The sequence below is a fragment of the Diplotaxodon limnothrissa genome, linkage group LG7, assembly GCF_057381915.1.
Source record: "Diplotaxodon limnothrissa isolate DT_005_m linkage group LG7, D_limnothrissa_male_GT1.1, whole genome shotgun sequence".
Lineage (NCBI taxonomy): Eukaryota > Metazoa > Chordata > Actinopteri > Cichliformes > Cichlidae > Diplotaxodon > Diplotaxodon limnothrissa.
This window is the reverse complement of record NC_140602.1, coordinates 3,314,757-3,335,238: the sequence shown is the minus strand read 5'-3', so window position 1 is coordinate 3,335,238 and position 20,482 is coordinate 3,314,757. Positions and strand designations below refer to the sequence as shown.

At 39.8% G+C, this 20,482-nt stretch overlaps 1 protein-coding gene across 1 annotated transcript in view; it reads left to right on the top strand.

Moving 5' to 3' along the window:
* The window catches only part of tmtc2b (transmembrane O-mannosyltransferase targeting cadherins 2b), a 102,806-nt gene that overhangs the window by 40,023 nt on the left and 42,301 nt on the right, over window positions 1-20,482 (top strand). Inside the window, exons 3-5 of the mRNA XM_085357209.1 lie at window positions 16,920-17,766; window positions 19,274-19,388; window positions 19,859-19,944. Of these exons, the coding sequence (XP_085213335.1) occupies window positions 16,920-17,766; window positions 19,274-19,388; window positions 19,859-19,944 (1,048 nt within the window). The remainder of the gene's footprint in view (window positions 1-16,919; window positions 17,767-19,273; window positions 19,389-19,858; window positions 19,945-20,482) is intronic.

Sequence of the window (20,482 nt, the reverse complement as noted above, 5' to 3'; positions counted from 1 at the left end):
TCTTTGCAAGACAAAGAGAAGTCAGGTCGCAGTGGGTTATTGTGCATTGAGGAGACAAATAAGGAGCTGTGGGCTGTCAGGCACACGGGGAAAACAAAGTTTTTTTGAGGCAAGACTGTAAAAAACATATTTTTTGGAAGTGAGTTTGCTTGATTTTCCTAACTTTAGCTGACAACCATCATTATCGTAGCATATCATTTAGTCACACCACAGACAACATAAAAGCAAGAACAGCCAGAGACCTGTCATCATCACTTCAATCATGTTAACTCGAGACGTTTCCTTCTTATATGAACGTCTGTGATGAAATGCTGCAGTACTGTATTCTCGTGAGTACGTATGTATGCGAGTCTCGTGACCCAATCGCTTACCCAAATGGCAAACAGTTCATTACTGCACCGTGTACATTTGTCTCTCTCTGTCTCCGTGGAGCGAGGCAGTCACTTTGAGTAATGGTACGCGAGGGGGACTTATTCCTCAGGGCGAGTTGAGCCTTCAGCCTCCCATATGAAATTTAAATTGTATACAGCGTTGCAAATGACGATCGCAGTGAAAATAAATACAGTTTGCGCTTTAAATTGCGGGTTGAGATTTATCAGGTGCTGAAAATCTGGCTGCTAAGTACCCACAGTGGCACATTAATATTCTGTGATAAGAGGGAAACTAGGCATAAAATGCAAGAGAGAGGATCTGTCAGCCTGTCCTGGCTTTTTCCACGTTTGATTTCAAGGAACTATTCTTCATTCAGGTTAAAGAGGCGGGCTCGGTGAATGACTGACACGCCGTAATGGGCACTATATATTTTATCGCCAAGCTGGAGTCATTTGACATTTAGTGTTGCTTATCTGATTGTGGCGCACAGTCAATTACATTAGAGTTTTATATCTGCTGCAAATCTCCCTTTGTGTCGTTGCGGCTTCTGTGTGCAGTTTAAAGAGTGCAGGCAGTCGAAACTCGGCGTCACTGTAATTCCATGTAGGTTCATAACTCATCTCATCGAGACTTTGACTGCAGACTCTCTGCATACAAATCAGAGGCAGGAGCTAATGCATGGGTATTATCTTGACTGATTTTTTTTTTCTCGTAATGTGTTGAAATTTGCATAACAGATCTGGGTGCATGAGAATTATGTGCATATGATGCAATATGTAAAACTAGAGCTACTAGTGTCTTTTTCTCTGAGCCTCATAATATACTTCCTTTCTGATCGTGCATGTTCACAGATCGTCTCCTCCTGTACTTTTGTCCCCCAAATAAAACAGTTCTTTCTCCCAGGCTTTGTGTATAGAAGCTGTTCCAGTGACTTTAGTTTGGAACTAAAATGAAATTCAGGACATATTAACTGCTGTAAAACTCTGGATGTGGAAAAAGGGGGTATGCATATTTGTAATTCAACTAGAAAAATTTGCATTTCCTGCGAAAATGCTGTGTGGATGCCGTAACGCTGAAGCTGTCAGCTGAAAATAGCTGAAAAAGATGAAAAGTTGCAAAAAATTGTATGGCGGTGAAGAACTGAAAATTCTGCTGAAAACAAGTGAAGAAGCAGAAATTTTTGCTGAAAAGTGGTGAAAAGCCAAAAATTCTACTGAAAGGGGTAAAGACGGAGAAATTTTTTCTGAAAAGTGATGAAAAGTTTTGCCGTGAGCAGGATTCAAACCTGGCCCTCCTGGTCTCAAGGAAGCTACTCATCTCACTGAGCCAAACTCATTCTCACAAAGAAGAGGTGCTGAAATGAGCAGAAGCTGCTGAGAATTGTGCTGATAAGAGGTGAAAAGGCTGAAAATTTTGCAGAAGAGGTGAATGAGCAGAATTTCTGCAGAAAAGTTTTTTTTCTGAAAACAGCAGAAAAAACTGAAAATTTTGCTGAAAAGAGTTAAAAAAGTTTAACTGTTAACTGAATGAAATGCTGCCATAAGCGGGATTTGAACCCGGGCCTCCCAGTCTGAGGACGGCTGTTCATCTCACTGAGCTAAAACCTAGGTCAACCCAACAAGGAAAATCAGTGACCCCACTGATAATGTGGAAGAAATGGGCAAAAAATATTGCAAAAAAAATTCAACATCTCAAAAAGTATAGAAGTTATGAGCACCAAAAGTCATAGCAAGAAAGAGCAGAATTTTTTAAGATTTGAACGCCGAAAAACGTACGGAAGCAACTTGAAGATCAAGAATAAAGAGAAACAGGAACTCAATAGTGTGGATGCCCTTTGAGGCATCCACACAATTACTATTGGTTACCCACTTTCATACAAGAAAATAGGCTATTGCTGCTAAAGCTGGAAGTTGCAAGGGTTGATAAGCATATTTTTGCAATGTGCATAAAAAAAATCTGTAAAGAGAGAAAACCTAATGTTTAAATTCAATTATTGTTCATGAATTTGATTTATTTGCATTGTGAACATTGAATGTTTCACACATGTTGCATTTGGAATGAAATCAAAGTGTAGGACTCTTTCTGCTTATATTGCTCGCTGCTCTGAAAGAAAGACAATGAAAGAGATTAGAGGGAAACAATAGGTGCAGACGGTAATAAAAAAACAACAACAACAGGTGTTGCATGAGCGTTGATGCCAGATTCATGGTATCTGCAGGCGTACCCCTCGTCCCATCGCCCTCACCTCCAGAATGTAACATTGGATAAGCGGTTGTGAAAATGTCGAACTTACAGTTTGACATACTTCATACCGTGTACATTATAACATACCATAATAGACCCATTTCTGTAATATACTCACATATCTATATTATTGCTAATATATATTGTAATATATCTATATCACTAAAGCACTTCTGGATGGATGCAAACTGCATTTCGTTGCCCTGTACCTGTGCATGTGCAATGACAATAAAGTTGAATTCTATTCTATTCTATTCTATTCTTTGAAGAATCTCGCCTTCCCCCACTTACTTTTCCTCCGTGCAGTCATTAGCCTGTGTGCGATTACTGTTGACTGTACCAACACTTACTGTGTTAATATCTGTCACTACTGCCTTGTGCCTACCTTGGCTGCTAATTAGTTCTTTCTAAGACGTGTGATGTCTCCTAATACTAGAAAAAAAAAAGAAAAACCGTCATTAAATTGTTTACTCATGTTGACCTTTACAGTGTTGATACACACCAGTTGCTTTGTGCCTGATTAAAGCTTTTATGGCCATGTGTTGCTATGTGTCCTGCTACTCCAAAGGCAATGAGTTTATAGCATTCAAATGTAGCATAGTTGGCAGTGGCGCATGTTTGGTGTAACCACAGTTTATGTGGAAAAACGTGCTTTTTATGAGACTATTTCCTGCACAGTGTTAGCTAATAGGCTCATTTTCAATAAGAGATACTGAAACGCAATTAAGTGTCCTAATTTAGCTGAGGAAGGAATGCTTTTTAATGTGATCTGACGAATTTATTCCATAGAATAATGCAATAAAGTGTTTGTTCTTGGGACCTGGTGTTCTTTCTTTGTTAGCTCACCAATAAAATACATGTTTAGACAATTGAAGACAGTGAAACTGGCCTGTTTGCAAGTTCTAACAGTGGAGAAAAACAGGACCTGTTAGGACATATACTTCTCCTTCATGAAATGCCTTTCTTTTTATTTAAGGGCCCATTTTTCTTCTCTTTGAATCATGGCCATATTAAACATGTCCTTATTTAACCAAAAACACAGTCTTGATGTTTTTTCACCTTCCTGAAAGTATGCTGTATGAGCATTTTATGCGCCTGAGTTCTTAAGGCCCCGACACCACTGATACGACTGTGTCAAGAGCAATCCTTTGAAGCTACGGTGTCGGAATCTGATGCTTTAAGAGTGTAAAATGGATAAAGAGGAATTGTCTTGGTGATGTCATGTCAATATTGCACAAGCCATAGCAACTCCCAAGTGCACAAGAGTTCAGCTACATCTTTAAAAGAAACATGAGACAGTCCTCTGCAGTCACTTTCAATATCTGACAACGAGACCACTGGAAAGTCATTTCTAAATCTAGGATGAGACCCAGCTGGCCCTTAGCGATTGTCAAAATCACAAGCATCATTTTTTCCTCACCTCTTTGTTTTCTGTTCACGCTTGTATGGTAAGTGCACAAGCATAAGGCGTGTGTGCATGGATGGAACATGTCTGAAGGGTGAAAGTTTTCTTGGACTGAGTGCTCAGGTGTTGTGCAGGTGGTGGGTTCAGCGAGGCTTGACCTCATGAGACTGGAGGCGCATGTGGGAGATGTGAGGTCCGTGCACACATACAGCATGTACACGTGTAGTGCGTGTCTACATGCCAGTTTGTGTATGAAACTTATAGAGCCTGTATACAAATGTGACATCCATACATACCCTTGCTGTGCATTAGAAACACAGCCCACCCCACACATTTTACCTGGGGCTCCACAGATGCTCCTCCATGCTCTAATGGCTCCTGTCACAGTGTGATAGATGGAGCCTGGTGGGCTCAGCTAGTGCCCCCTGCCCTCACCCACCTGCTTCTCACGTGGGGAAATACATCCCCACTTCTGGTCTTGATTGGGAGACGGTTAATCGGAAGCATAGATAATGTAAACACATTCATAGAAAACCAGGATTAGTGCTTAGGCTGCATAATTTATGATGTTAGTTGGACATTTGGGGGAAATAGTATTTAATTAAAGACATGAACTGCTTTTATAAGATTGTTGTTGTTATTATACACCTGCAATTATATTAGCTTAGCTCAGCATAAGGACTAAAATAAAGAAATGGTTAGCTTAAATGTTAACCAGGAGAGAGTAATACATTGGGAAAAACATCATTTGATCTCAAACAGTAAGAAAATTAAAAACAAACAAAATGTTACCAGCTGAGCTTTAGAAGGGCTAACTGTGTTAGCTTTGACTTGAACCTTGACATCTTATTCCAAGTTAACCACTTGCTGAAATTTCATTTTGGTTTTGTTAACATTCTCATAGATGTTCTCATCCAACTCAGTGATGCCAACACATTTAATCAAAAGTCAGAATTCTTATTTTAAAAAAAAATGCTGGAAGTGTTTGCTGATACCTCGTCTAACGCCAAAAAACAGCTCACATGCTAGCAGTGCAATATGAGATAAATTCCACACACGTACTACTGAGGCGGGCTTTCAGCCCTTGAATATCTTTCACTTCAGGCTAAAACAGTGCAAGTGCTACCACAGTGATGGAACCTGACTTTGGCTGGCTTTGGCTCAGCGTACCGATCATTAAACATAAGTGAACCTGACAGGCTCGTTGCCAGCGACAGCCAATATCGTGGCCCTGACTATGCTGACAAAAACAAAAAAGCAAAAGATTCATGCTGGTATAAAAACAGATGTGAAACAGTGCATGGGGCTTGAAATATTTCACACTGTCCCTTTCCTCGCTTCTTGCTGAAAACCATTTGTTCTTTTTGTAGCCGGCACGTCTCCGAATCGATAGCGGTTGTTATGTAAGACCTCGGCTCTAAAAAGGAACGTCCCACAGCACCAGTGTCCTACTCTATCCTTCAGTCTTGATGGAGATGTGTATGGATTTACTGTTCCTTCTGTTTCCCCAAAATCATTAAGCTTTCACAAGGAATAATTTATTCAGCCAGACGTATTACAGGGAGTCGCAGTGATGTAATTAACTTCAGTGTATTTGTTTGTTTGTTTTTAATGTTTAGTCAGCATTTAAAGTGAGCTGGCTCCTTCTTTAGATACAGTACAGTAAGGCTGACTGAGACTTTAAAGTTTTGCAAACTATAGTTTCAGTACTGCTTGTTTCAGTTTTTATCCGTGGATCCTATTTAAGGATCCTTTTATGGTCTCAGCAAATCAACTGGCATATAAAATGAGTCAGTCAGAATTACATTTCATCTAGACTTCCAGCTAACGTGCCGATATAAATGGACTAGCGCAGCCCTGTCATCTCATGTATATTCTTGTTTTTGCCTCTCTTTGAAACGCTTGACTCAGTGTCGTTTAATTTAATTAGGGAAATTGAAAATGGTCACCAAAAATTACACCCCTCAGTTTTACATATAATATAGTTGTTTACAAAAGCGCTTTGTTTTCAGAGGTTTTGTGAGGTATGGTTATGCAAAACAATCAAATCACAGTCAAAATATAAAATGTGGAATGGCTCAGAGTGGTGTGGCAGGTTTACAGTACTCCTGGGAAATTTTCTCAAGTGAGTTGTTTGTATTCTTAGTACAGTAAATACAGCTTTTAGGAAGTCTAATCAAAACAAGTGTAATCAGATATCCAGGAAACTTTAAACTGCTGCCATAAATAAAATCATTCACATGCATAACCTGGGCAGCTTGCCACTGTACACAAACTGAAGCAGGAGAAACAAATGACATGAGGTCCAAATCTAGGATTATCAGCGTGGGCGTTCCAAGTAAGATGGACAAGAACTGATGAGAAACTGCATCTGCAAAAGAGGAAGAGGGCTGGAATGTGTTAGAAGTGTTAAAGAAGAGCGATGGTAATGGATGCAACAGCCAAGGGACAAAGACAAAGACCCCGGGTCTACTGAAGATAATTTAGGATGTAGAGTCTGTGTGAGATACTTCTGCTGGATGGCCTGTCGCTACCCATGAGCCTTCAATCACTGGATGCTATTTAGGAATACACCAAGCTGGTGATGTTGAACTCATCAAATCAGTCAGTCATGAAGGATCCCTCTGGGCATTTTCAAACCATGCAAATCATGTTTTCTTTTAGGGTTTGGGGGTTTTCCTCATCCTCAAAGTCATGTTGCATTAAAAGTCACACACCTGCATATAAGACCAAATTAATAGTGTTTTATCTGCACTAACGTTATAAGATAAAACTATAGGTGAAATTCATCCATAAAGATGACATCGTGGAGTCTGAAGAACTGATTGTTTCAGCTTTTCACTCCCAAACTACTCCAGTAAACTTTTCTCTCTTTTTTGATCTAATTATGTCCGTTTAGAGCTGCTGTTCTCCTCTCAGATTATATGCTCAGCTAGTATTGAAACAAAGAGTTTCATGTGGAGCCAGGAAATTTTCTTCCAGTGTGCTGAACTTGTGATTAAGCACATGCAGCTTGTTGGGCATGCTAACGCAGCCAAGTGTTGCTCCTCAGCTGTTTGCCCCTCATTTCTTGCTGTTCTCTCTAATAATCTCCCGTTCCTTCTTGTTTAGCTGCTGAGTTGCAGGTTTTTTTTGTCCTTAAACATTCAGTCATCCGTTTGGTGTGGATGGAATCTGGCCCACACCCAGTTCTAGTTTCTCTGTAATGACACACTGGATTGATTGTTGCAGTGGTAAAGCCAAGCCACATTGAACAATCCATCAGTTGTAAACATGGGTTCAGATTGTGAGACGAAGCCTCTTCAACGATGTGATTTGTATTGAGGCTTCAATGGATTAAAGATACCTTTAGAACGTGTTAACTTAGCTGTAAAATATGTAATATCTTAAATCCTTTTATTGCAAAAGAGATGTCAGACCTGCCTGGTTTCTGTGCCAGCACATCTGTGAATTTTTCTGTCACTCCCCGACTCATTGGTAATCTCACCATACAGCTGTACTGAGATATTTTATTGAAGACCTACGGAAAGATGTCTGGGATGCCTGAATATTAAAGGTTTTTTTCCTTTTCTGTTTGATCCTTTTCTTTGTAATGTTGATCAATAATTCACTCTCTAGATCCCCATCTCTGCTTGGCCATTTTTGATTTAGTGTCTTTGCTGAAAACTACAAATTAAAGTAATTGCGTGCTTCTTTGGTGACTTTTATGATTCGCCATGGATTTTACCAGATGACGCATTCTGTGAATTGTGTGAAACAATGAGCCGAATCACTCAGTTAAGGTCTGGTGACTGTACTCATCACAACCCCAGTCTTTCCCTTTGAACGGTGTCCTGCTCTCCTGCTTCTTAAAAAAGTCGTTACTTGTGAGTGTCATAGTTAATCTGCCCTTCACAGAATGTGTCTTTCACTGTGATAGAGTTCACTATCGTAGTGAACGCAACATGAACGGTGATTTTTGGAGCCGTCTTTGTGTACTCAGGCCAATGAGGTGTGTGTCTGTTGTGCACTCTTTGATGTCTGTAGATTATTGTTGGTGCCGACATGTTTGAAATGGGTCGATTTTCTTTTTTTGTGCTTGTTTGTTCGTTGCTTTTTGTCTTTTCTCAAAGAGCATTTTGAAGTGTTTCTGTGGCCGACTGAGAGCAGGAGTCTCACTCCAAGATTTTCCTTTTTCTAATGTGTAGAAATGTTTGTACTCAATGAAACAAATAAGTGCACACACAAAAATACTGTTGTGTTCAAGAAATGTGCACATGAGCATATTTACTGTGGTATGTCAGTGAATAAAAATTATTCTAAATCAACGCAAACAGTTTCACCTTTGGGTAGAGTGCAGACAGTGCTGAGAGAAGAATGAACCCTGCACTGCTAAAAAGAAGGAGAAGGTCTGACTGTAACACCTGAAACAGTGCCTGAGGAGGAAAATGGGCAAAGCACACCCTCCCATAGTGTCTCCACGGCAGTGAGGATAGTTTAAATTAAATAATACATTTACATTTAATAAATTAAAAAAAATTCTAACATATTGAATTTCCCCTAAGACTCACTGTAAAAACACGACATTAAAAAAGGCTAAAAAACACTGGAAAACTATGACAAAGCATTTGTAGTAGTAGTAATATAAACAGAGCTCCATAGTGCAGTGGTTTACACATTTGCCTAACAAGCTAAAAATGCCCAGTTCAATGTCAATCACTGATGTGTGCTCATACATACATTTATACATATTTTATAAATATATACATATTTCTGTACATTGTTATCTGTATATATAAATTTCAGTTGCTTATGTATATAGCACCACTTTGTTCCTTCATTCTATATTTGATGTACCCCTTGCTATAAGAGCTGTATAACACCCACATTTCTCATCTATGGGATAATAAAGGTTTATTCTATTCTATTCTATTCTATTCTAAACAGACGTAGTTTTGTGCCCTTCCCATTTAAGAAAACGGTGTGCACTTTTGTTTAAAATGATGATATGTGAGTGTAGCAGTGCAATATGAGGGTTTCAGTCAGGAGCAAGGTGCTCATTCAGACATAAAGCTGATTCGAATACTGTCAGATTAATGGAAATGTGTGAAAGGAGCGAGACTCACAAACAGCCGTCAAAACAAACTGATGATTCAGCTCAGATTAATTTTTAATTGTTTTTTATTTTGTGTCAACTCTTCATCATTATTACACAACAAGTCATCTTTTTGTTTTTTTACTTTACTCGGCTTCTCTCATGCTTATTACTGGCCAGTATTCACAGTAACAAATGACATGCTGTCACTATTTCTGTGGGCAACTGTAACAGGACACACCAGACAGAGTGGTTCAGAAAGTGGTTGACAGAAGGAAGAATACAATTTCTACAACCAGCATGTGACATTCCTCCGACAGTCTATCTGCTTAGATTTGGACCCTGCTCTGGCTTTGAGTCATTCATTCATGCACCGTAGGAGCTTACTGCCGCTCTAAACCCAACAACACAATGGCTCTGATCTCCCAAATGCATAGTAATGAGCGAGAATCCAAGCATGTACAGAATAAATCTAGTCTGGACACAACTGGCAACATTTTTACTTTTTTTTCATTTATCTTTAAAGTTTCGAACTTGTACTGTAAGCAGCGCGGGGCACACACACGTCTCCCTCCAGCAACAAAAAAATTCCCCCCCTTCAAGCTTGAATCAGCATCTTGTCGCAGCGAATCTGCAGTAGCGGTCACATAGTCTGGTTGGCCCTTGCAGTACAAATAAATATGGGAAACGAAAGCCCAGAAATCGGGAACAGTCGGTTTATTTTTCAAACCATTTCTGTGGTTTCACTCAATAAATATTGTCTGTGAAATGTTAAGGCTTTGAGTCCACTTTGGTTTTCCATTGTCATTATGTTCTTATTGTTTGGGCAGCCTGACCATTTTGCCTTTTCCAGTGTGTATACAGAGTATAGAAGGTGATTTTAGAGTCGTTTCATTCTTTGTTTCTCAGATGTGACCCAGCAAATAAACTGGGAAAAACTTCACAAACTTCACAAATGCAAAATGGCAGAAGTTAGTGAATGAAATGAAATTTTGTTTCTTCATTCAGCAAGTTTGTCATCCTCCTCGTGGATACAAACAGTACCTTCCTCCCTTTACGTGTAGATTTCATCCTCTCAGCTGCTCCCTCTGATTGTACAGAATAAGGTTCACCTTCTCTGTGCCATTACAAATCTATAGATGTCTGATTGCAGTTGATGACAGAATAAATGGGAGAGAGTGACTCTGTCTGACCTCTGATTGCAGCATGAAAGCATGACATGTTTTAGCCTTTTACAGTAAGGGCCTTTAAAGCGGCTCAGTTAGAAACAGAGTGAGCGAGGCTGGAATGTTGACTTAATGGTTTTGAGAGAAATGGATCCCATGTTGCTGCAGTGATTATGGTTAATAAAGGCTGACCGAGAGAGCGTGAACTGGCATATTTTGTCATGTATTAGTTGGAAATATTCTTGCTCACATTTGCTTGCTTTCATCATATAAATTCCAGGTTTTTCCACAGCAGGTGATACCACAGAACTTACAAATGAAAATGTTATTTTCACATTTAACATGTCAGTGTCTTTGATCAGTAGTGTGGTGGGATTCCCCTCCTGTAGGCCTCCTTCCCACTTTGTCTTACCTCCTTCTTCATTACAAACATATCTCTCTCACTGCAATGTACTCCACGTGTTTTGAATAATACTAATCATCATCTTAGTACTGACCAGTATTACAGTGATTATCAGGCAGCCATAAAACAGAGTCTCCGTTTTACAGGTAAATTGATGCATGGAGTATTTCTTCTTCAGTCACCTTTCTCACTCACTATGTGTTAATAGACGTCGCAGCAGATGGCCCCGCCCCTCCCTGAGCCTGGTTCTGCTGGAGGTTTCTTCCTGTTAAAAGGGAGTTTTTCCTTCCCACTGTTGTTCATGTGCTTGTGCTTGTTCATAGGGGGTCATATGATTGTTGGGTTTTTCTCTGTATGTATTATTGTAGGGTCTACCTTACAATATAAAGCACCTTGAGGCGGCTGTTGTTGTGATTTGACACTGCATAAATAGAATAGAATTGCATTGAAATTACTGTTCATGCTACACAGTTGCACTTGTCTTTCTCAGATCAAGTCCGCAGCTTGATCCAACTAACTTGTTATATCTTACAATACATTTCAATGTACATTGCCCCTAAGTAATTTAACAGTCACCAAAAATTTGTAGTTGTGGAGGAGTTTGAAAATGAGCCACGGATGTAACTTTAAACGTAAAAGCCAAAGAGCATAAAAAACAAACATTTATTATATTTCTTTACTATAGAATAAAATAAAAGGGTTAAATAAATAATAAAATAAAACAGTTGGTGCACATGTGAGAGAAAATTGCGAGCCGCTAATTGAGCTTTATCATCAGCCATCTGTTGGTGATCCATAACACACTGTTAGGAAATGGACAGGCTCGTATCTTGTTTTACTTGCTAACTATCATGTTTTACACCCAAAGTCTGTCTAACAAAGGGAGAGCACAGCAGCTGCAGCAGCAGAGAGATAGATGGTAAATTTGTGGTCCATCAACCACAAGCTTGATTAGTTGATCCAGCAGTTAAAGATCAAAGGCACGAGCACAGGATGTATCCATCAAGCCTGCAGAAAGGTTTATGCAGACTTTTTAGGGACTCGTACTAAATTCGAGCTTTCTGGGAGTGTGTGTGTGCACATGCGTGTGACAGAGGTAATACTCACTGATTGGTACCCTGAGCTCATTTTTTCTTTCATTATAAGTCTATCAATGTGAGGCAGGATCTTGATGAAAGGCCTTCTGCAGACACTTGATCTCAGTAATGATGAAGAGGTGGGGATAGGTCAGACATGCCACTTCTTTCACTGGATTTTCAGTTAGGTGCTCGCTGAAGTGAAAGCCAGTCACAGCGCTGCATTTTGATGGGCTACCTATATGTGTTGTGTGATTGATTTTTTTTCTTTTATTCTCTTGCGCGATAGAATAATGCCCATTTACCAAATGCAAAAAAAGGCTTGTGTGTACCTTGACAAAAGAGCGTTTTTCTCCAAACAAATTAATTAAATTTCTCCCTGAGGTCTTTCCACTTCTTTGCCACAAACCTTCATTCACAAAACTAAATGGATGTTTAAAAGAAAAAACCTGATTGAGTTTTCTTCTCAGTCAAATGAACCTAATCAAAGTGGAGACATGGAAAAAGGCAAGCACAAACAGGGATTCTGTAATTGGCCTGTTTTGCATTTTATCTCCAAGGATATTTTATTCACACGCATGCCTTATAAAGCCTAAATTGTTTCAGTTCTCAGCTGATTGCTGCTAAAACACAAAAGAGAAGAAAAAAACACTGCCCCATGCCTCCTACAGGGTTGTGCTCAACCACCTATTTCAGACTAAACTGGATTATTGACAAAAGACACAAAGCGGGAACGCCTTGGTTTTCCTGCATAATAGAGCCGTAGCGCCCTGGGAGCCGTTGCCTGGTAGTAATTGAACTTATGCCTTTGAACAGTAGATGTTTTTAACTGGAGGCATAGTATAGAGGATGCACATGTTTGTTTATTCCAGAGATTATAGCGACGGGGTTCATGTCCCAGAATATATACATTTTCACATTTTTTTCTTTTGCCACTTATATATTTTTTTAAAGGTCAGTGCATTTGGTGAAGTATGCCAGGAGGAGTAATGGAGTTACAAATGTGTACTGAAGCAAAATCAAAGGGCTGTTTTATGTTTTGGGTGCTGCCCGAAGACTTCGATATGCATAGAAAAAGTTGAACCTCAGTGCAGCACAAGAATTTGCATGAAACACCGCCTCAGTCTGCAGCACTGGCATATGGACGTGGTTAAGGAGGAGGTGTCTGAGTGTTAGCTGCTCTCTGGGAAGAGTCGAGGCATATCTGTTTGTCACATTTCCAGGTAAGAATGATTAGAATTTAGGGCTGTCACAGGTGAATATGGACTGAACTGAAACATAGTTGCCACTTCATTGTCCAGTAGACAGCGATCTGCATCACGCCAAGAACAAAAATTATTTGCAGAAAAGTACACTGTAAAAAAAATCGTGATATAAAAGTATTTTACAGTTTTGTACTGTTCTTCTAGAATATCATTAAATTCACATAAATAGACTGATTCTATATTTCAAATGTAAATTAACGTTAAATCACTCTAAATGTAATAAAGTATAATTTTCTTGTTTTGTAAATGTATCTGTCTGTACATGAGCATATTTAGATAAAATACATTCACAAATGCATCATAATTTCACAAATATTTGTCCGTTATTTGAAAGATTGAACTGTTAAATGTAATTCTATGGAAAAATATATAAAATGATTCGTATAAACTTTTTTTACATCAAATAATAATTATTATTATTGTTATTTAGGGCGATTGTGGCTCAAGAGTTGGGAGTTCGTCTTGTAATCAGAAGGTTGCCGGTTCGAGCCCCGGCTCGGACACTCTCGGTCGTTGTGTCCTCGGGCAAGACACTTCACCTACCGCCTACTGGTGATGACCAGAGGGGAATTATAAAGTGGAATTGTAAAGCGCTTTGAGGGTCTCATAAAGCGCTATATGAATGCAATCCATTGTTATTTAAACCAACTGTGTATTTCTGTACATTTACGTATTATTATTCATATTGCTGCATTCATTGACCTTGTTTATAGGTAATTTCATTGTTTAATCACATTAAATTGTTCCTAATTTAATGTTTAAAAGCACTTGAAAAAGGCAAAATCCCATGCAAAATTAGGGCAACAAACTGTATTGTCATTACTGAAAATAACCGTATTTTCATGGGAAAGTTATTTTCTGTTATTTTCTGGTATTATTTTGGCGCCCCAGCTGCCGGAATATTACCGTTTTTATAGGATTTTTTTTTTTTACAGCATAATTCATTAACAGCACTGAAACCACCTCAGAGGACATTCGATTGTTGTACGAATCGGGCGCCGTGACCGAGGACTCTCAGATTTGAACGATCTGTCAAAAACAGACGGAGCTTTTCTTCCTGTTTCTCCTGCAGTGCTTTAAGTTTGCAGCTTGGTAGCGTCTTGTTAAGATTTGCTTAAACCAGAGTCATCTAAAGAGTCTGTCAAAGATCCTCATAAATCCCAGCTGGATCTCCCTGAAGCAGTCACTGAGATGTATTAACACTGCTCAGCAAGCCTCTCTGTTAAAGTCTGCTCAAAGTACAGCCGCTGGGCCTCAAAGACCATTTCAGTCCACTTCATTTCTTTGCAGGGTTCCTGCTCACCTGCTTAGATTCAAAACTGGACACAGCTTCTGTGATTTTAGAGATGATTAAAAGTGCCGGGGAAAAGAAGAGTTCATACGAAGTTCAGATGACAGCTTTTAAATCTGGGCTGTGGGGCAATCATTTTAAAGGACTGCTATATGTATAAGTGCATCTGATTTTCAGTGCTACCCAAAGCCAAAAAGCATGTAATTCATTCACATGTGCAGTGTGCAGCTCGCTAAGAACTTATCATGAGACAGACAGGTTATTCTGACTGGTATCGACATGTTCATTTTTGGGACTTCTTGCAGAGGTAATGATACCATGTATCATGTCTTTGCAGCAAATATGAACTAATGGCACAATGACTGACAAAGTAAAAGCCTTTGGTTCTGTGCAAAGGTGATACATCTCATGCTGACTCTAAAGCTCCCCAGTTAACACTTCTCACTTGTTTGATTTGTTTAAAATAAAATTTAAAAAGCTGTTTTATTTTTTAGGTTTAATTTAGGCCAATCAGCTGCTAGCTGTAGCTTCATATTTGCATATTTGAGGATCTGTCTCATTTCATTGTTTTATGTTTTATTTTGACCAGTTCTGTGCTTCGTCCAGCAGCGAGCAGATCATAGATAGTTTCTTTTTTTCTTTACTAGACCTTCTAACCTTTATTTTGACCTTACCACAGACAGGTGGTTAGGTCAAAATAATTGTCATTGCTTTTTATGAATTTGTCTAGCCTTTCAACATAAAATCTAAACTAGATTGATTTTTGTTTCACTTGAGTGGTTCATCTATTAGGATCCTGCACAGCGACTTATTGTTTCATTTCCCTAATTTGATGTCATTTAATAGCATCTAATGAAAATTTGTCTTCATCCTACCGTCTGCCCTGGATTTCCACAGGGAGCTGACCATAACGCTTTCAACAGTTGCTCAGATTAATGAGAAACTGTGGTCTGGATCTGACCTTTTGTTGCCAAGCGCCTAAACGACTTATCCAACAGTGGCATATCCTGGCACATCCCCACAAAATACTGAATCGCTGGGGGTTGATGTCAGGCCTCCGGTGAAGGGTTTGACAGAGCTGACCTTATGTGAGATCTTTTTTTTCATTCTTGTGATATTTCCCCAAACTGTTTTGAATAATATATCCAATATTCAGCTGCGAGTGTGTGTTGTTGTTGTTGTTGCATAAGGTGAAAGAAGCCATTTGGGAGTTGATTTATTTAACTCTTCAGTGTATCACACCAGTGGGAGTTGTTACAAAGTACTTCTGTTGGTTTGCCTTTTATGTACGAGTCTTTTATATTCACCCTCTCCATCTCGATGCGCTGAATGTGATATTTTTCGTCTGTAGATCATTTCCATGGTGTCGCCTGCTGTGTTTTAAGCCTAATTTCCTGCTGCCTTTGTGTGGCAGCGACAGCTCTTTGTATTTGCAGTGATCATTAGCAGACAACAGCTGTCCCCAGAGGTTACTGAAGCCTTTCTTCACAGATACAATCTGAAATGACAACGGACAGGCGAGAAAATCAATAGTACAACCCCTAAGCAGTGGTGGCATGATGTCTATGATCACAGATGAGACATCATCATCCCCTTTGGCATGTGGAGATGGAGAAAGATCACATTCACTGTGGGTTCAGGATTGCCTTGGGTTTCAGCTTAAATAATTGGATTACAGCATCAATGATGCCCTGGTGATTTATATGCAGGTGGCTGAGACTCTTTGGGTGAGCTATCAGCCAATAAATCATATTTTGATGATCTATATTATGTGCGTTTGGGGTGTGAAATAATATTTTCAGTTTTTCATTCATTTTATTTCGAGGCCGTGTACAGGTTTCTGCTGTAGGACACAAACATGTTTTTTTTAAGTTAGACTTTCCAACATTAGCACATTAAAAAAGGTCGGTTGGTCCTAACTTTGGAACAGGCTCGTGGAGAAACAGAGCCAGTAATTCTTCAACGCTGTGCCAGCAAATGATTAAACAACCAAACACGCTATAAATATTGCATCGGCATTTCCACACAACATTTGGGAAAGTGTTTAATATTAAGCCTGTAACACGATGAATGGAGTTTATGTAGTTGTGTTTATTTTGTTATGTCTGCAGAGGCCATAAATAGAACATTAGGATGCAAGGCCACCTTTATTTTGAAAAATTCCCAAACTGACACAGTGTTAATGTTCTGGCTTTAATAAAACTTTATGTGGTGTTCCTCCTCTTGGAAGGCATGAAGTTCAAAGAAGGGAAAAAGTTGTCACAAAACGTAATTGCTTTTATTTCACAGCTTTCTGTGCAAGCACACACTGGGCACAACTGAAGATTTTGATGAAACACATTTCAAAGCTGCTCCGTTTAGTCAACGCTTTAGGAATGGTTATTGAATCATTCACTTTCCGATGACTCGCTGCGTCTGTAGTCGAAGCAGCGATTCTGTTCTTCCACTCGTTGGTCTGGGTCAAAGTGAAAGTAAAGGTCCGAGAGTCGCAAATGTACAGTCACTGAGAAAACAGTTGCAGTGTGAGCCTTTAATGTTTGCAGTATATTTTGTAACATTTCCTACTTTCCTTTCCTGCAGATTGACGGTATAATCTCTGCTTTTGGTTTTCTTTGTCTTTCAGAGAAAGAACGCCCACCTGCTGCTGAACGTGTTTCTGCTGGCAGCGTGGGGATTCTTCCTATTGGCCTGTCGCTTCTACTGGATGGGTAACAAACCTCCAAACTTCTCCAACTCTGACAACCCAGCGGCTGACTCGCCCTCGCTCATCACCAGGACCCTGACCTTCTTCTACCTTCCTGCTGTTAACTTCTGGCTCCTCCTCTGCCCAGACACACTAAGTTTCGATTGGTCGATGGATGCCGTGCCTCTGATCAGGAGCCTTGCTGACTGGAGGAACTTTCATACAGTTGTCTTCTATTCTGGTCTGTTGTTGCTAGCTTGGTTCGGCTTGTGGACACATCGTGCACCGAGGGGAAAGGACACTAATGGCAAAGTGCATCATTACACCAATGGCAGAAATGGGAGCAGTAATGGGCACAGTTACAGTTATAATGATTATGAGCACGTGAACAATTCCAATACGGATGCTCACATAAATAATACGCAAAATGGGACCAAAAAGCACTATGAGAGCAGGACTCTGCTACCTACCACTGAAAATGTTGTGGTGTTCTCACTGGGCCTCTTGGCTATCCCTTTCCTACCTGCCACAAACTTGTTTTTCTATGTGGGATTTGTGATAGCCGAGCGAGTACTGTACATCCCGAGTATGGGCTTTTGCCTGCTGGTTGCAGTGGGGATCAGGTCCCTCTACATCCGACTACGCCGCAGATCATCCAGAACAATGTTGGTGTACTCCAGCGCAGCCCTGGTTCTATTTTTTGGTGTCAAAACAGTTTTGAGGAACCAGGACTGGCAAAATGAAGAAATGCTCTACAAGTCAGGGATTTATGTCAATCCTGCTAAAGGTAAGATGTGTGCCTTTATTCGTATATGTGTAAACATGTAAAATCACACACACTTTATATGCAACCATTATATTTATTTGTCTGAATAATTCAAAGCAAATATTTAGGTGAGGTTTGATTATGTGCACCGTCCATTAGTTTGCTATCATCCTGAATAACTCAAATAACACATTTTAACTCTCAATATTCTTACGAGTCTAGTATTATTCTAATGAATACAACAGAGCTGTACTTTTTGATCTGACACTTTTCTTATACTCGGCATGCAATCTGTTTAATTGGAAAGGCACCATCTGTGACTGGCACCTTTAGTAAAAGATCAAATATTCTAAAGCTTCATATTAAAGGTCATCAAACAATGATTCTTATCCAAACCGAAGCTCTTGGAGCTGCTGAACGGAGAAGCAGGACAGGGCCCCACAAAGCAGCAGAAGGGCATGTTGTGTTAGCTAATTTCCCTTTCAGATTCTGCAGCGGCGCTGAGGCATGACAGCTGTTTGTTTTGGCAGGCCATCAGCCGAACCAAGGAGCAGAAATGTCCACGACTCACATTCAATAAAGTTAATATGAGATGAGAAAAGAGCCCAGTCTCATACACACACACACACACACATACACACACACACACACACACACACACACACACACACACACACACACACACACACACACAAAGTGTGAAATTGTGAATACACAGAATGTTTACGACACTTTTTTCACTGAGCATTCAGAGCAGGTGAATGAAGAAAGCTTTTATTTTTTTCCTGTTATCCTAGACACTTGTGTGTTTTAAACGCTGCACATTACAGCAGTGTAACCACCCGTTAATGGATTTTATCTTCCTATTGAATGAGTATTAGAGAGGGGAGATGGAATAATACCTCAAGGTTAAAAAGTACTACTCTTACACATTTAGAGCAGCGTGCACCTCATTAGGCGCATCTCTTGAGTCATAATAGTCTTTTATTTTTAATACTGTACACTTTATAAATTATTCCAAAGCAAATTGAAGAGATGCTAATGTTGCACGCTGCCATTAAGCATTAAATCCCATTATTGTACCTTTTTCTCTTCGTATTTATTACTTAGTTCATGTTTTCTGGATGTATTTCCACACTGCAGAGTATCTGCACAATATGTACAAAACATCTTGGCAGCCTTACATCTCCTGTCAGTTACTGCTCTTTGCTATTTAATGCCGTTAGCTATTCAATGGCGCTGTGGTGGTCTTCTTTTCATACACACTGGAAAAACTGGTGGTTTATACACAAAGCTCCCCCAGTGTGCCATCTCTCTTCAGCAGTACTGTCTTGGTATGCCAGCTGCAGCAGAACAACGTCCTCCTCAGAGGTTAAAAGGCACTGAAGCCACGGCAGCATGAGGCTGTGAATAACAAAAGAAAATGATTACTTGCCATAGAAATGTTCCTCCTGCTGTTATAATTCACCGACTTTTTTCTTTTTCTTTTGATTAACCTTTTCTTTTGTGACCCTGCGTGACCCGTCAGCATGGGGCAACCTTGGAAATGTCTTGAAGAGCCAGGGAAAGATGGAGGGGGCGGAGCAGGCTTACAGAAATGCCCTGTATTACCGCAGCAACATGGCTGACATGCTCTATAACCTGTGAGTGTTTTTAATCACACTTATTGTTGCATTCAATATTTTCGTCAAACATTGGCCCCAAATTTTTTATTTGTTTGTTTGTTTTTAATCTGTTGATGCTACTGTGCATTTATAACCATCTCATTGTCTTAAAACGTGAATGAATGATTGGAAAAACTCTCCTTTCTCATGTGTACATTGATCAGAGCTCCTCTGAGAGGAAGTGCCGTCTTGTTTTCAATTCCCCGGGGCGCTGTCCGCCTGACAGCGTTATTAATGATGCTGTTTTAGTCTGAGGGGAAAACACAAAACACCGGCCAGTACTCAGTGTGATCAAATGTCTGTGGTTTGCGAAACTGTTCCCTTCACATTTATCAGCTGGCTGATGTTGGTGTTTAATCATAACAGAGGCTTTAAACTGAAACGATCTCCTCTTTAGAGTTTTTAAAGCTCTAAATTGTCAGAACTGTCTTTTCCTTTGTCTGCTCCAGTGGTTTGCTGCTACAGGAGAGCAACAAGTTCTCAGAGGCACTTCACTACTATAAGCTGGCCATTGGGAGCCGGCCAACTCTGGCTTGTAAGTACAGCTCTCCTTTTTTTATTGACAATCTGCAGCACTTGTGGTCGTGGTTGTGCTGTGTCCAGGCAACAGCGAACACTGGCTGTGGTTATGTGAAGGGAAGGGAAGAGGTGGCAAAGGCCAGTGTGTGTACAGCTGAATTAAACCTTCGGTGCAGCTGTGCGACTGCTTTCAAAGCCCGATATGTCCACAGATAAAGCATAAACATTAAGTGATTTATTATGATTGAAGCCATGGTGCTTCTGTTTATTTTATTCTTGCTTTGTACATTTACTTATTTTTCTCTCCATTGTCCTGTCCTCCTCTGCTTTGTCTCTTCTTCTCACCACGAGTTCCTCGCAGTTTTATCCATTTCTTTTGTTATATTTTCACCTCTTTTCTTTTTGCTCCCTGATTAGTGTAAATCACATTCTTACCTGATCATGAAATAAATTAGCTCCCCGTTGTTCTGCGCATCAATCAATGACAGATAAACAGACAATCCTGAAAGTTTCTTCCTTTATTCCCCAGATTAATTATACACCTAATCAAGATC